Genomic DNA, 17,265 nt, shown 5'->3' with positions numbered 1-17,265 from the left:
AGAGGAAGCTGGCAGATCTGAACGGTTTGGGGTAAAATTAACGATTAAAAAAAGATAAAACATGTTTTTAATCCTGCAGAAATATGGGAGGGTTTTCTACAGCAGTGTTTTCTTCAAAAACGTTTATAAAAGCTGACGCTATCAAGGATTTAAAGACTAGGAAGGATTGCATTCAGATTATAATGGATTAAAAAAGTATTTTAGTTTAAAGGGACTGTCTTTGCAATTTTATGTGACCCTAAATTTAAAGAGGGACATGCAGGATTGAGAACTGTCCCCTTTAAACCTTTATTTAATCAATAATGTGAAAGTAATCAATAATGTGAAAGATATCTTAGTTTTTCTACCAAGGGAAGTGTTAAATTCTAGATATTTCCTATTTCTGAAGCAGATCACTTTTTAGAGACCCGCATTTTTCTGAAAATAATATAGCTCACTCATCCTTGATCAGATAAAGGTTTTAGGAGTTTCGTTTTTAATCGGACACGCCAAGCTCGCAAGTAAGGAAAAAGAAGTCTGCTTCACATAATCGTATAAAGTTGCTTTCTTTAAAGGATTCTCAGTATTTTACGAGAAAAAATATATATTTATCAAGAAATCATAAAAACGTAAAATTATTAATCTAAATGCATCCGAACTAGTGAAGAACGTTTGAATACTGTTCAATCCTTAATTCCTCGAGACATTACGTCCTGTCTCTTCAAGAATCTAGATAACGGTACGGTACATACTGTACATGATGAGGAAAAATGCAGTCAAGAAAATCCAGAAAATGAGGTAAATAGATCTTGAGAAAAAATCATATGCATAATAATGTTGACAAATTCCTAATTTTTAATAAGAAAAACAGTTAAGCCTGTGAAGGAGCTTGAGCTCTTGCCACAAACTCTAATTTTATTCCCTAATCCCTATATTTTTGTATCCCAATATCGTAGACCTTTGATGTTTAAAACTATAAATACCGTTAAATCAAACTGTATAAGTTTGAAATGTCAAAGGTTTTTACTGTCAGGTTGCAAAGATAACAAATTTAAGTTTGTGGCATTCTTTTATGGATTCTTTGACATTAATGTTTGAAAATTTATCTTGTTGAAATGAAAAAGTTTAAGATGTAGCTCATCCCCTTCCCAAGGATTTGAAACATTTTTCTTAATTGGTTCGAAATTCTTAATCAAGTTTTTTTGGTCAAAGTATTTGTAGCTTTAGCCAATTTTTATTTTAAATAAATTCTAACTTAAAACTCCTAAATTATTGACGGGGTTTCTTATTTATATTTTGTTTATCTCTAGGAAGAATCATCGATATTTACAAGAACCGTTCTAGCAGAGCAGTTAGGGTTTACTCCCGGAGAGAATGTCTCTGTCCTGTCTCGTAAACTTGAAATCCAGTATTTAGAGGATAAAGGACGCTTTCAGGTAAACTTGAAATCCAGTATTTAGAGGACAGAGGACGCTTTCAGGTAAGCTTGAAATTCAGTATTCAGAGGACAGAGTACGCATCCAGGTAAACTTGAAATCCAGCACTTAGAGGACAGAGGACGCATCTAGGTAAGCTTGAAATCCATTATTTAGAGGACAGAGGACGCATCTAGGTAAACTTGAAATCCAGTATTTAGAGGACAGAGGATGCTTCCATGTAAACTTTATTAAGTCCAGTATTGAGAAGACAGAGGACGCTTTAAGGTAACTTGAAACCCAATATTCAGAGGACATAGGACGCTTCCAGGTAAACTTTAAGTCTAGTATTGAAGGGACAGAGGATGCTTCCAGGTAAACTTTAAATCCAGTATTTAGCGAACAGAGGACGCTTCCAGGTAAACTTGAAATCCAGTATTTAGAGAACAGAGGACGCTTCCAGGTAAACTTGAAATCCAATATTTAGAGGACAGTGGACGCTTTCAGGTAAACTTGAAAAAACTGTGTCTTTATGGTAAAAAGTTGAAAACAAAGTGTTATTTGAACTTGTTTGGTAGTTTCTTTTGTTTTTCCTTAAAATTGACATCAAAGTTTGTTTAAAAAATATTCAGGTCGCCAAGGAAGCGATAAAAAGAGGAGAGATAATTGCCATCGAAGATCCTATTGCAATTTTCCCAATTATTAGGTAAATCATATATATTCTAGGACTAAATAGTTTCAAGTATAATTCTAAATAAGAGATTATAAAGGGAGTGTTAATTAATGCAAATAAAATAAATCGTTTAAAGGAATTGAGTTATTGTCACAAACTCTTTTTGTCTAATCCCTATATCTTTATAATCGATGATATAAACCTTAGATATTTCAAACTTAAATCATTTGGTCTAACAGAATTCATAGTTTGATATATCATAGGTCTACGACATTGGGTAGCAAAGATAAAGAGATTAGAAAAGTAGAGTTTGTGACAAAAACTCAGTTCCTTTATGTATCACCCTCATCTAAGCTTTCGGTGTGTACTGCAGTGATTTACAGTACACTGACCGAAGAAATAGTGGGTTTTAATGGATCGAGAGAGAGTGGTATCAGATAAATATTAAGATCGGTTATGGTAAAATCACCCTTTAAATTCGTTAAAAATCCCTTTATTATTTTTATTTTGTTTTCAGTGAAAGTAAGAGGTTTTGTAATTACTGTTGTAAGTTACTTGAACCCGCAGTACAGTTAGCTGAATCATGTGAACCTGCAGTACAGTTAGCTGAATCTTGTGAACCCGCAGTGCAGTTATCTAAATCTTGTGAACCTGCAGTACAGTTAGCTGAATCTTGTGAACCTGCAGTACAGTCAGCTGAATCATGTACAAAATGTGAGGATGTTAGTTGGTGCTCTGGTAAATGTAAACAACGAGCTCTTAACTCTCATCATAGGTAAACATTCAGAGGCGTAAACTTATGGTTGGTTAAGCGCTGAGCCAAATCAACTTAAATCGATATCCACACCACACATTCTTTTAATGAAGGATTAACGTTCAATTCCTGGGATAATCGGAAGTAGATTGTTTAGAGATAATTTAGAAATTATTCTTAAAAGCAGGGGCTGTTAGCCATGTCAGAGGATTTTAATTAAACCCACAGGAGCTAAGGAGAACCGTTATGAACAGATTTCAGATACAACAGTTGACCTTATTTTTTTCAAACTTGATTTTTATAATTTGTATTTTCAAAAGATAGAATATATAAATAGTTTCTATTGTTTTCGGGTACACTACTTTAAACAAGGATTTGAATTGATTTTAAATCTTTTCTTTAGGTTCGAAAGAAAAATTATTTTTACCATTAAGTGCAATTTACATTAGTCATTAAAGTTTATCATCAATTCAGCACATATCATAACGAATTAAAAAGATTCAGAGGAAGAAGAAAATCCTGCAAAGTTTGTTCAGGTATGAGTGTAGGATACAGTTGACCAGCGTGCTGTTTGTTCAGGTATGAGTGTAGGATACAGTTGACCAGCATGTTGTGTTCAGGTATGAGTGTAGGATACAGTTGACCAGCGTGCTGAAAGAAGAAGCAAAATCTCTTGGAAAACTTTTTCTTGTCTTTAGAATAATTACTCAGAAACCTCTTCAGTTCTTCAGGAAAACTATTAAATAATTTAATCAGAGGTCTACACTTTAAATGTGTAAGATAGCTCTAATCTTCAAAGCTTAAGGTTCTTAAATAAAGTTGGTTGCTCTGGATGCGCTCCAATGTATGAAAAATGTCGTCTGATAATAAAATATGGATATAATCCCCATATGACGTCACTGATTATAGAAGCGAGTGTAACGTTATATGCGGTTTCTATCTATCTAGACAAGAGGCGACATTTTTCGTTCATTGGAGTGCATCCAGAGTAGCCTAACTTATTTAAGAACCTTGCCAAAGCTTGATCTCGATATCCAATGTGGGAACTTTTAAACTTAAGAGATTTGATCCATCAACTACAATTGGTTTAAGGGTCTAATAAGAAGTGACCCTTCATTCATAGAGTGGTATGTCCGATTCACTAAAAGCTGAAATGCTAATTTCTACTATAGAACAATGGACAAATTATCAGAATTAAACGACGATATCTTCCAGATTTTTGATCAGAGAAAGGTTTGAAGGGAATGGCTGTAAATCGGCCATGCACATGAAGGTCATCCGTAATTGCAAGTACAGTCCTTTGAAAGGACATAATTCAATTCTCCGTAATTGCAAGTACAGTCCCTTTGAGAGAACATAATTCAATTCCCAGGGCGACAAAAGACACGATAAACTGCTTTATTCAGGAATTTTAACCTCAGAACTTTTTATTTAAGAGAAGAGACCAATTTTACAATATTTTACTTATTTAATTCAGAACTTCAGACCCTGAATGCTTTTTTATCATTTCTCGATATGTTCATTATACTTACAATGTCTTCATATTTGGTATGAGATATGGCCGACACTGTATGAACTGTAGTGTACAAATACAAGGTTACTTCAAAGAATGATTTCAAAACAGACTGTACAGAATCTATTCAGTCTTCTTTCTCATATTGATTCCCCGCAATTCTTTCCTTTCAAAACCATTTGGTTTAGCATTTTTTAAGGAAGAAAATAATCCAGTCTACAGATAGTCATTTAGGTCGTCCATCGTCATCCCTTAGGGGTAATGTTGGATCATCTCGTAGTTCAAATATAACTTCATTTTTATAGTTTATAATGAAGGTTAAACTATGACCAGTTTCTTGAATATAAACCATCTCGAGGTTCAAATAAGGTAAATAGTGTCCGAATTTAAAGAATTTAAGCCGCGTCTCAAATCCCCAAAAAACAGGTTTCTATTGAGCGCTGGCTTAAATCATGAAAATTGAATACAATTTTAAGTGAATCCAACCATATTTGAGCCGAACCTCAAACTCTTTAAATTCGGCCCATAGAATTTTTAAAAAATCTAATTTTAAAGAAGAAAAATAAAAAGTTTTGTTTGCCTATGTTACCCCCATAATATGTATTTATATAAATATATACGTACATACAAATAAATATATATAAGCGAAGAGCTTTATTATATAGATATATTTACAGAATGATGAAATCTCAAGCTCTTACTCTTCCCTCTTCAACCTTGTCAGACATCAGATCAATTCCATTGATCAGCAGATTGAGTTGGATATAGTAGCGGTCATCATGCTTAGGTAGAGTTGGATATAGTAGCAGTCATCATGCTTAGGTAGAGTTAGATATAGTAGCTGTCATCATGCTTAGGTAGAGTTGTATATAGTAGCGGTCATCATGCTTAGGTAGAGTTGGATATAGTAGCGGTCATCATGCTTAGGTAGAGTTAGATATAGTAGCGGTCATCATGCTTAGGTAGAGTTGGATAGTAGCGGTCTTCATGCTTAGATAGAGTTGGATATAGTAGCGGTCATCATGCTTAGGTAGAGTTAGATATAGTAGCGGTCATCATGCTTAGGTAGATTTGGATAGTAGCGGTCTTCATGCTTAGATAGAGTTGGATATAGTAGCGGTCATCATGCTTAGGTAGAGTTAGATATAGTAGCGGTCATCATGCTTAGGTAGAGTTGGATATAGTAGCGGTCATCATGCTTAGATAGAGTTGGATATAGTAGCGGTCATCATGCTTAGGTAGAGTTAGATATAGTAGGAATACAAAGTATTTTTTACAATATATTTAGTTCTTAAAGGGAAATGACCGGCAATGTATGGTAGTTGAACTAAGAATGTAGTATTTTTTAGGAATCATTTGAAACCTATTAGACGCTTTTACGGTGCATATTTGTTCAGCAAAAGTGCAAATTCAATCTTTAAAATCCTCATAGATTGTTCATTTTTGAGAGCTGACTTTTAGAATCGGGTAAACAAAAATTATTCAATAACGATGACTAAAAATGAAGTGAAAATTTCTACAGTAAACATATTAGTTGTTTAGTAACAGGTTGAGAAAATTTAAACTAACTACATCACCGAAAATAAGTAATCTTATTCTATTATTGGTTTCTGTAATGTCTCATTGTTCACAAACATTTTCTGTAGATTTAAAGAATTAGAAGAAATCTACGAACAAATTCATAAAGAATGAGAAATTCTATAATGATAAAAAATAAATTATTCTAACATTGATTTATTGTGCAAATTTCAATCGAGAAATATGTTCCTAAACATTTAATTAGTGTACTGTAGATTTTTTTTATATTATTTGTCGTTTCTATTAAATAATTAAAAGAAAAATCGATTCTCAAAACGTTAACACCCAAATGGATGAGTTTGAACGTCGACTGTGCGCTCAAACTTAGTAATTGTACATCATTAAAACGTTTTTTAAATGTCCTAAATGAATCTTAAAAAATTTCTCCGGTCACTTCCTTTAAGCAGTTCTAATACACTGGAAATTTTAACATAAACTTATCTATCTCCTTAGTTCTACTTCCATTGATACGAACTAACCTAGAATGCTTCGAATGTCTGGTTACTTCGGATCTAATAGTTCGGATGAATCAATTGATGAAACTTTCTCTTCGGATGAAATATTGATAGGTAAAGGGTTGAACTGATGGTAAAGAGAGTGCGAACCCTGAGAACTGCACGAGAAATGCATTTCTGATTTTAACTGTGAGTTCTGAATGCGCGTTAGTCAATAAAGAATTGCAAAATTCATAGAAACTAACTGGAAGAGAGGGGGTTACAGTTTTAGATGGGCGGATTTTTGGTAACTAATAATTTGGTAACCAACATTTTGGTAAATAACAATTTGGTAACTAATAATTTGGTAACTTAACAATTTGGTAACTCAACAGTTTGGTAACTAACAATTTGGTAACCAACAATTTGGTAACTTGACAATTTGGTAACCAGAAAATTTGGTAACCAACAATATGGTAACCTGACAATTTGGTATTTTGACAATTTGATAACCTGACAATTTGGCATAGAGAATAGAATATATAGACAGGAATTTAATGGAAAAAAGTGTAAAACGGCCATTTTGTTGTACTGTTTCCATACTGCAGGTGTACTTCACATATTTATGCTATATAACCTGTTGGGCCCTGGAATATCATTTTATAGAAAATCTAAAATCATTGTTAAAAGAAAACCAAATTATGAAATAGGCTGGTTTCATAATTGACCAATGATCATTTCACATAGACTCTATGCCTTCCACTTTACAAACGATGATTTTCCGTTATAACTATAAATCAAATGATGTTTTTATTCACCTAATTCATTATAAAGTTTATTTAACAGTTGTTGACTGTCTTTTTTTTAAATTGACACCAAAAAGAATCCTTATTATTCCCATTTTCACCAAATCTTCTGATGTAATAATTACTATAATTAACAATACAACATATTTAACGATTGATTACTAATAATTGTTGCGCAAGTAAGTTTTGAATAACTTGAATTTATAAAAATGCACTATTGCAGGAAACCTGATTGAAGATCTAGTTCGTATTGTGAATGTGAACACACATCCTGTTCACCAAGAAGAAGAACAGGTGAACGCAGCAGGCTGTTTTTTTTTTTGGGGGGGGGGAGGGGAAGGAATGAGATCGATGAGGAGAAGGGTGGCCGAATACACTTGTCTATAATAGCGGCTTTTTATTCTCGTCTTGTAGCTCCTGAATGTACTTGTCTAGAAGCTGTTGTAACCGTGTCTAATATCTGCTTTATATACATGTCTAGCGACAGCTTTAACCATCGTAATCCTAGGAAACCATAGCAGCTGCTGTATAGCCATGACTAGCGGGAGCTTGAACCATTGTAATCCTAGGAAACCATAGCAGCTGCTGTATATCCATGTCTAGCTGCAAGCTTGAACCATTCTTGTAATCCTAATCTTGTGAGGGTGAGCGCTGGATCATCAATTATTGTTGTAGCAGCCAGGGATATTGAAAAAGGTAAAGATTTAGTCATAATTGACAAAATGTCACTTTCTATCCAAACCAACATTTTTTAATCATAAGTTTGAAGACTTGAAATTATGCTAGGCGCGCGTACAATACACGATTATCTACAAAACGAAATAAGACTTTAATGACCACCTAAACATATATTCTGATCTTAAAGCTTAATTTTTAAACTTTATAGATTAATCTCAGCAGCCTATTCCTTTAAGATTCAGATTAACCCATTGTACAATATTACCCACAAAGAACAAGACTATTGTGAAAACCTAAGATTCTTTAAACGATTTAAAGGTTGAAGTTGGTCCTTGCATAAAACACAATGTATATTATTTTATCTGTGTATCAAATGTGGCAAACTATGAATTCTAAATAAAGCTGTGTAGTGTGTATGAACCTGGAGTGTAAGAAAAACATTAGACTAAAATCTGTAAATCTGTATGCAGAAGACTCGATTCAAACCAAACAATCAGCTGATTTCAGGGGCTGAGTTGACGGACATGTACACTGTACACTGGACGGAATATGATACGGTCACCAGACAGGAATATTTACAGGTTTATAGATAAATCATAGATTAATAACAATACAGATAGAACATTGGATGTCGTCTTTTTAAAATTTAGGGGGTTTTTCGCTTACAATAACCCTGAGGCAGAAGCCCTCAGGAGTTTCGCGCATGAATTACAAGACAGAAATTGAGCCTGTTCTAACTACTTTGGGCTTCTGCATCAGTGTTATTGTGAATGAAAAACCTCTAAATCTTGAAAAGACAACATCTAGTGTTCTATCTGCGCTGTTATTAATCTATGGATAAATAAACTAAAAATGAAAGTAATTCTTGTTTTAAACTTGTTTTAAACTTAGATTAGCTAATTGGACACTTTGGCAGATTTATCTGATAGCTGAGTAACTTTAAACTTTATTTATAGGTGTTCATTAACACTTACAGGGATTGTGATCTTCACTATAGAAGTCCTGATTGCGAGATGGACAGTTTCGATAAAATAATAATAAATCAATAAATATAACATTTTTTCATTAGACCAAAGGTCATCTTGTCAGAAAATGGTGAATTTAAGTTTGAAAAAATAAGATTGAAAGCACTCTTAGTAATAAAGTAAACATGGAAACTTTATCATGTATATAAATCCTCTCTCATTGCCGACTAATTTATGGCCACAAGTGTATAAAAGTGTTGCATATTTAAAAATTAAACAATTTTGCTTTTAATTGATAGATTTTATAGTTTGAGCCCAATTCTTGATCTCAAAAAGCGTGGGATAAAAGTGACATCCTCTTTCCAACCTACATGGCATTTAAATATAAATCTGATCTGCACTAGTAGTCATAAAATATCCAACTAATAATGGGATTTGATTAATGTGGTCCGACTGTTTGAAATATTTGAAACTAATCGAGATCTGAGTAAAACTGTTCTAATGAAATTGAACTTATTAAAATTCCTCATATTAAACTACAGTGAGAACCAGAAATCTATGGAATAGAGGGACGACATCTAAGACTGAATGTAAAAGTGTTTGCTTTCTAACAATTTCTAAAACATTTTATTTTTGCTTAGATGTCGTCTTCATATTCCAGAGTTTTCTTATTCTTACTGTAAGTTTAATTATGAAAGATCGAAAACGATTAAACTGATAATGTTTTCATTAACTTTCCATGTTGTATTAGAAACCATTATACGCATCAATTGTAAAGAAAATTTTTGTCAAAATTTTAGAAAAATTTTCACTTTACGTGCAACTGTGAGGCCTGTGTGGAGGGCTGGGATCCTTTGGAGGAATCAGAATTCGACTCAACCTTAAACCAGGAAAATGGGGTTATTTAATATTATTAACTGAAAATATAAGCAAGTTTTTATACTTCTTAAAAATTTCAACATGTAAATTTTTAGCCTGTCATATTCCAACTTAAAGATTGATTATTTTCCATTGAGGTTTAAACTTGAAACAAGTGAGTCAAGAAGAAAATAATCGCAATATAGCTTTTTAACTGAAAGCTCTAGAGTATAGAGCTACCAAAATTTATAATCAAGAAAAAAAAGGTAAAATCAAGGTCCAAAGCGACACATTACAATCGACCCTGTCTTAAAAATTGATGCAACAAAGAAGCCATGGACCTTTGTGTGCGAGAAACCAATATCAAGGAGTTAAATTTTAAAGCTAATTTCTTATTATAAACTCCTTGTTTGCAGAACACTGATCCCGTTGAGAGAACAGGAGGTTTAGCGAACAGATTACAAGATGTTGAGAGAACAGGAGGTATGGAAAACAGATTACAAGATGTTGAGAGAACAGGAGGTATGGAGAACAGATTACAAGATGTTGAGAGAACAGGAGGTATAGAGAACAGATTACAAGATTTCTATCTACGGTCTAGAACAGAATCAATCCTAATCAAAATTGTTTCCAAGTTATTATCGTAAAATTACTTTTATTGCGTCAGCCGCGTAAATATACATCTTTAAAATTAATTTTACATTGTTTTACCGTTAGAGCTGTGGAATACGAATACGACTGTTAGACTCAAGATATGATGTTAAATAGTCCAATAAACATGAAACAATGGATTTGTTCTTTACAGACCCATTTATTTTAACAAGTTAATTTGCATGCTAGTGGTAAAACCATTTGCTTAAAAACTACATCAAATACACAAAAATTGTTAAGATGTCGTCTTCCTATTTTACAGTTTTATGGGTCTTACTGTCAAGACCAAATAGTCTCAGTTATCTATAAAAAGAGCAACGAAAAATTTTTCAGTTGACACATTTTCAATCACATAGAATTTACATATCACATAGTTGTACCTTAGTTAGTCACGCTATTCTATGTTAACGTAACTAAGGGGAAAATATAGATGAGATCATCAAATAGCAAAACTCTCAAAAATGAAAAAAAAATCCAAAAAATCTAACACACTTTTAAATTTGGTATTGTTTTTTAAAATGTTTTAAATTTCTTCTTCTCACGATAAAGAAGGTTAAAAACCTTTATTCTTTGCTGTCTTTTTTCTTTCTTTCAGCTCTTTGCTTCCCTTAACAGAGATTTGTTTTAAAACTAGAAACTTTTGACGCTCCGTCCCTTCTTATTATATTATCTCGACTCTCTCTACATAAAAAATATACTCTAAAAGCTATGCTGTACAGTGATATCTATAAAACTGTTGAGTAGGAAGACGAGAAACATTGTTACAGTGAAAAACAGGCTTATTCCGTTGAACAAATTGACTTTTGAACTACTTTGGTCAACATCCAATACACATAAGAGTGCTGTGAATATCGTCTTCTTTTTCAACAGTTTTTGGGTCTTAGCGTAAGTAACATGTGTTGGAAAGATAATTATAAAGGGATTTTCGATTTTCCAAGAGTAATTTACCGTCGCGCGAGTCATTATCTTTGAGTCTTTTATGTCGTGAGTTATATAAAAGTCAGTTTTGCTTTAGCCATTTCTAATAAGAGTTGTTATGCTATATTCAATATTCATTAAAGCTAGAGTAACATTACTTGTCAAAATGTACGTTATAAGAAGAATCTGGGTAAAGTTAAAGACAAATTTCAACTAGCGGAAAGGTTGTAAATATAAATTCGAGGTTTTCATGATAAACCAATCTATTCTAGAGAAGACGACCTATCCTATTCATTTTATCAATAAATTTCAAAGCTTAGTAGGATACACAGTACTTCCAAAATTCTAACGTTTTTTTTACATTACATTTTTAATATTCTTCTCAAAAACACTTTCTTTTATCATGTTACGTGGGCGGTAATTTGGTTTAAAAATCTTACTTTTTCTAAATTTATCCAATTTCATCTATTTTCGCTTTTCTTACAAAATTTGCAAGTTCGGCTTTCATTTCTAGAACTGATTTCTCCACAACCTTAACAAAGGGTTTAAAGGTAAACGAAATTTCAAGTGAATCTATGCAAAGATGGCAATGCCCGATTTACAACTTGAACGCTTTGTTTGATCCGAAAATCTAAGAATTAGATATCAATGTTTTTTGTTTGTTTAAATTGTTTTTTTTTTCATTTGCGGTTTCTCTGCGAAAGTGACTTGCGCAATTCTTGCTTGTATGAAGCAATAGAAAACTCACAGAAATAAACACTTTTTTAGTCAGAAAAACAACGGTGTCTTCCACATTTTTGATCAGATCAGGGTTTCAAGGGTACCGTTGTGAATCGGCCATTGCCAACTTTGGACGGAGGCTCAACTGAGATTACGTTTACAACCCCTTTAAGAATTTTTATCATTAAATATTTATCATGTTTAAATATGATTATTTTGAAAGGCAAATAAAGATGTCTTTTACACTAGCTGGCCTTTTTATCCTGGATTAATTGTTTCCTCACAAAGAATAACTATTGTTCAAATATGTTCCACGATTGCAAAAATACATAAAATGACTGCTAAAAAGAGAAACCACAGTTGAAAATAAGATAATAAAAGGTGTCCCACGAAACAATACAGTTGAGAGACGACTAGAAGGTCGTCTTTGATATTTGAAATAATTTGTGGCATTTATTTGTCTACCTACTTTTTTGCTAGCAACAATAAATACAAAATAACGCTAGTACAAAGTGTAGTCTGCCTTTTTTAGTGCTGTCCATATTACCGGAGATGTATTTAATATTAAAGACGACCATCAAGGCGTCTATCAAATGTCATGTTCCGTGGGACACTCTATAGCCTCAAATGATTAAGAAAGTACAGCTTTCGAAAATAATTACCCTGTAAGAACTAAATTAGTAAAATTACCTGGTTAATCTTCTGTCTCCCTGCCTTCTGATTTCTCAATGCTGAATCTGTTTCATTTGTATTCTTTAGTAAACTTACTTCATCATGTCCCAGCTTCTGAAGTAGTAATTTTTTTGAGACTTCAGAGACTTTATTAAGTTTTTTTTCTTACATTATTGGTTCCCTGTGACTGTAAGTATGTTCCGTTAATTGCAAAATTATTTATTTAAATCTAGTTCTATTTCTAAAAGGGTATTTTTCAAAATGTTCACTTAGGGTGAGATACAGTAAACCCCATATTAAAGAGAACAACGGGAGAATTTGTAAAATATCGCCTTGAAATTATCTAGTGATTAAAGCCGCAAAACGTTATGCAAACCAGGGGAAAATGAAGCTGTCTTGTATCATTCCAAGCGGTCAAAGGTTTCTGCTCTCAGTTTCCCTAACAACCATAGGAATTGAGAGATGACTTGAATATCGTCTTTGATTTCCGAAAATAGATAAATGACATAAAGTGCATTAAAAAAAGATTGAACGTCTAATGAGCAAAATGTGGTCTACCTTCTTTGTATCTTTTAAATTGACGGAGATATTAAACATTTGAACAGTTTTGTTAATTTTTAATTAACTGGAATCTGGACAAATTTTCTGATTTCTCCGTCAATTTTGAAAGTGAAAAAAAGGTAGACGACATTTTGGATATCCCGAGACAAGTAGTTTTCGATGTTAAATGTTTTAACGTGATACAGAATAATATTCACGAAATAATCCCGCTTGGAACAAAGACGAAATAGAAGTTGTCATTTAATTCCCATGTTTATTGGGACACCCTGTATATGTGAAATTTACTAGAACACAATAAAATTTTTTTTTTTGTTTAAAGTCAAGATTTTTTTCAACTAAAATTGATCAATTATCCAATATCTTTATAAAATAATGCGCTAATAGGGACACAGAATATCAACGGAATTTGATAATAAATAAGCTTGGACTTATGTGTAATATAATATAGACTTGAAAAGAATTTAGTGTTAAAAAGCCAAGATTGAGTGGAATAACAAAGCATGGTTGCACACAAACTATATTTACATTATAATGATACAGTTAGTATTGGACCAACTAACGTTGATCTAAATACACATGACTTTCGCCTGGGGCGAATATATTTCCATTTGACTCTTCTAATCAGATGCTTCGTGCTAACTGCCAAGTCTTGGGGGATCCCAGGGATAAGATGACCGACGATACTGCTTTCTTTGCCGGAAGGATAAATGCCGTTTCACTCCTTTCTCCAGCATCTACCGTACCCTAGCTTCACTTTAAACGGGACCAATTTAATATCTCCAGATGAGAAAGGGGGTTTAATAACCTTGTCGGCCTAGTCTGTTACGTATTTTAGGCTGCAAACATACTCGGGGTTCAATACCATTTTGGACTGAATCTGGATTGTTTGGCTTTATTCTTGGATTGCATTTGTTAGGCATTATTTCTCCAACTGGGAGCAATGAACTTATACAATGCTATATACACATAGGGGAAACCTTGGCTGGGTTCACAATACTGTAGGTTTGCTTTATCCTTAAAAACAGAACCAGAGAAAATAAAATAAAAAATATTTAAGACAAAAGTCTTGAATATAGTTAACCTGTCCTGGTCCTTCTATAAGCTGATCAATACCTTCCCCATCCTCCAAGACAAGGTTATCTGCTCGTTTTCGTGCATACTTTGCCTTATAGAAGTGTTATTAATTTCCGCTAATCGAGATTCGCCAGATATTGTTATGGTTAAATTTTCATTAGTGGAGGTATGAGGCAGTTAAAACTTTAATTTTATTTCGTTTTTGGACTGAAGAACAAGTTTGTTAATTGCATGGGGTTCCCAATTGTATTATGTTGAAATTTTAGTTTTAAAACTTAATTTTTGCATACAATTGTTTTTTGTGATGTTTTCAAATGTAAAATGTTAATATTTTGCAATGATTCGTATCTTCAAGTGTGTAACACAATATTAAACAAATTACCTTTGGTGCATTGACTGCCACTAAATTATTAATTATTCCACTATCGGGGAAATTTTGATGTAAAGGAATGTTCACGAATTCTTCCTCGGTCTTCGTTAACACTTCATTCAGATCTTTATTCTTCTGTTCATCATCAGATATGAACACTTCATCATTATACTCCTCATTGATTTCCTTGTATTCCTAAACATTGATTTCTTTATATTCCTAAACATTGATTTCCTTGTGTTCCTTAACATTGATTTCCTTGTATTCCTAAGCATTGATTTCCTTGTATTCAATTTTCTTGCATTCCTAAACTTCAATTTCCTCTGGATACTAAATTATGATTTTTAAGTTTTGTAGTTCTATTTTTAAATTACAGGGTAACCGACATGAGACTGCAATTAAGACCTGTAACTCTTTCAATATAACAATCCAAGGGGTTTCTTTCATTTAAAATTCGGTGATGGTGATGGACCAAACCTCTGTAGATTAAAAAAGTAGATAAATATAAATGACATTTTCAATGATTTGGCTAAAAAAAAGTTTACATCGGTTGGGAACTATGAATTTAAAAAAGAAGGCTATTTAGATTCAACACAGTGTCTGAAGTTTCATCTTTGTTCTCTCCGTACAAGACCTTGTATGAGTTCTTCTTTGAGTGAAGTATTCTATCCGCGCTCTCATACTTGTCCAGCTTCAAGTCCAAGGAGTCCACATTGTCATCCTCTTGTAGCCTAGAAAGTAGAGAAATAGGGAAAAGGTTTGTCGTCTTTTTGCAAATTATCAAATATATAAGTTGATTTTTATACTACATTCGCCCCCTATAGATAATTTGGTGTTATATACTGTTTTGCCGCATCTGTAGTCTGTATCAGTGAATACTCGTACATACTGTACAACTGTATCTGCGCTGAAGAGTCAGTCCGCTAACTACTTCAAAAGATTAGAAGGTTTCAGTGATGTCGCTGGTCACTATTCAGTTAAGACATATGAGAGGCATTAACCGCACAACTGGACAGTGCACAAACTATGTAGAGATGAATGTGCCCGGGCAACGCCGGTCAAGTGGGGTGTGCTTTGACCGTGAGTGTTGTTTCTAGATAAAGGCCGCTTGTTTACTGTTTAACTTTACAGCGAAGAAGACTCCTGAAGTCCAAGGTTAAAGAGACAAGCCATATTAACCAAGAAGTATTTATGTTAATTAACCTGAGCTGAACACCCCCTTTTTTATTTTTAGTTGTATGAACATCCCGAACTACTGCAGGAATATAGTTGGATACTATAGAATATAAGAGGAATAAGATAATTCATAATACTAAGATATTTACTTGGATATGGGGGGGGGGAATATATCAAAGGATTAAAAAATCTAATTTTAAAATCAAATAAAGGGGCAAGAATAATTTGTCCAGGTAGGGTGACGCCCCCCCCCCCTTTAATCCACTTTTGAATACAACCATTAATTACCAAATTAGGAGCAGTTGGAAAAGTAAATCGAAATGAAATATGTCCTTGTTTCGTTACTTTTTTGCTTCTAAACCCCTGGCTTAAAGGTTGACTGTCGCGCGTCCTAGTTTCAAGTTCGCTATCGAAGCGATTCACTTTGGTGCAAAGAGTCTGAAAACCATTTTGTCTTTTATACTATAATCATTAATTCAATATCACATAAAGAAATAATCTTAAAGAAAATGCAAGAGTAATTTCAAGAAGGCCATACCCGACTATAAGACGATACATTTGAAACCAGTTTATATGATCAATAATGTGGAATTTGTCGGTTTTCCAGGCTTAAAAGTATTCAATTCTGATAATTCATTAAAGTTTCCCTGCAGTTGAAATGTGCAAGTCACTTTTTGTAAAGAACCCACAATTGAAAATAACAAGTTTTCAAAATTACAACAAAATTAAGATCTAATTACTATTTGATAAGATAAAGTTTTTCAGGGTATCGTTGTGAATTGGGCCTTGCCAACTTTGCATGGAGGGTCAGTTGAAACTACGCGTACAGTCCCTTTAGTTTTAAATATGATACGCAGTCAGCCACTTTAGTTTTAAATATGACCAATGACCATGCAAAGTCTAAAAAGCGATGTAAGGGTTAACTGTATCCGTAACTATCCTAAAATGAATATTTTCCAGATTCCAAAAAAAACCACTACAGTCAGAATATTTTTCAGCCTAGAATTAAACATACAGCTGGTTGCTCACAAAGAATGAGACTGTAAACTCGACTTAAAGGGACAGACCGGCTATGTAAGGTAGTTAAACTGAGTATGCAGTGTTGTGGACAAATTCTTTAGGATTCATTTGAGACATATGAAACGTTTCCACGATGTATAATTACTGAGTTTGAGTGCAAAATCATGGATTTGGGTGGGTACATTTTCAGAATCGGTTCTTTAAATTATTAAATAACGACGACGAAAAATAAAGAAAAATTAAACAGTAAACTGGTGCTATTTCATTTGAACTACTGCCGTTTGAACTATGGCTCATTTGAACTATTGTTCATTTCAACTACTGCACGTGGGACCACGTGAGTAGTTGAAATGAACAATAGTTCAAACGAGTAAATATATTACTCACCAGAGAAAATAAAATAAAAAATATTTAAGACAAAAGTCTTGAATATGTTGGTTAAGCGCTGAG

At 33.2% G+C, this 17,265-nt stretch overlaps 2 protein-coding genes across 7 annotated transcripts in view; one reads left to right on the top strand and one right to left on the bottom strand.

Annotated features, from left to right (window-relative positions):
• On the top strand, positions 1–10,348 carry LOC111709367 (SET and MYND domain-containing protein DDB_G0273589). 3 transcript variants are annotated; one of them, XM_023483014.1, is made up of 14 exons: positions 4–160; positions 642–777; positions 1,290–1,415; positions 2,027–2,100; positions 2,585–2,842; positions 3,442–3,552; positions 4,652–4,703; positions 5,012–5,121; positions 6,396–6,481; positions 7,376–7,446; positions 7,722–7,848; positions 8,338–8,411; positions 9,596–9,694; positions 10,070–10,348. In XM_023483014.1, exons 1-14 carry the CDS (start codon positions 84–86, stop codon positions 10,298–10,300), a joined length of 1,632 nt encoding a protein of 543 aa, XP_023338782.1. In that variant the 5' UTR covers positions 4–83; the 3' UTR covers positions 10,301–10,348. The 3 variants fall into 3 exon arrangements, with proteins under 3 accessions (XP_023338784.1, XP_023338782.1, XP_023338783.1); XM_023483015.1 differs by having other exon boundaries at positions 8–160; positions 9,596–9,685; XM_023483016.1 differs by lacking the exons at positions 9,596–9,694; positions 10,070–10,348 and adding an exon at positions 8,787–8,893 and having other exon boundaries at positions 1–160.
• The window catches only part of LOC111709368 (uncharacterized), an 8,178-nt gene continuing 1,204 nt past the window's right edge, over positions 10,292–17,265 (bottom strand). Inside the window, exons 2-9 of one of the 4 annotated variants that reach the window (XM_023483017.1) lie at positions 16,736–16,794; positions 15,823–15,874; positions 15,254–15,350; positions 14,632–14,814; positions 14,257–14,340; positions 12,633–12,728; positions 11,663–11,754; positions 10,292–10,911 (exon numbers count right to left, since the gene is read on the bottom strand). In XM_023483017.1, coding sequence (XP_023338785.1) covers positions 11,674–11,754; positions 12,633–12,728; positions 14,257–14,340; positions 14,632–14,814; positions 15,254–15,350; positions 15,823–15,874; positions 16,736–16,794 — 652 coding nt within the window. In that variant the 3' untranslated portion in view covers positions 10,292–10,911; positions 11,663–11,673. Of the gene's footprint in view, positions 10,986–11,662; positions 11,755–12,632; positions 12,729–13,679; positions 14,190–14,256; positions 14,341–14,631; positions 14,815–15,253; positions 15,351–15,822; positions 15,875–16,735; positions 16,795–17,265 lie in introns of those variants that run through there. The other 3 variants (XM_023483018.1, XM_023483020.1, XM_023483019.1) reach the window with 3 other exon arrangements.

The sequence above is a fragment of the Eurytemora carolleeae genome, unplaced genomic scaffold (genome assembly GCF_000591075.1).
Source record: "Eurytemora carolleeae unplaced genomic scaffold, Eaff_2.0 scaffold954, whole genome shotgun sequence".
NCBI classification, from domain to species: domain Eukaryota; kingdom Metazoa; phylum Arthropoda; class Copepoda; order Calanoida; family Temoridae; genus Eurytemora; species Eurytemora carolleeae.
This window is presented reverse-complemented; position numbering and strand designations above follow the sequence as displayed.

What these genes read in the sequence shown, in the direction of transcription:
- LOC111709367 (XM_023483014.1), top strand. Translation starts at nt 84, where the DNA reads ATGGGAGGGTTTTCTACAGCAGTGTTTTCTTCAAAAACGTTTATAAAA. An exon ending in AAACCTCTTCAGTTCTTCAG is followed by an intron (nt 3,553 to 4,651) that starts GAAAACTATTAA and finishes TTTATAATGAAG; the next exon opens with GTTAAACTATGACCAGTTTC. An exon ending in CCTTAAACCAGGAAAATGGG is followed by an intron (nt 9,695 to 10,069) that starts GTTATTTAATAT and finishes CCTTGTTTGCAG; the next exon opens with AACACTGATCCCGTTGAGAG.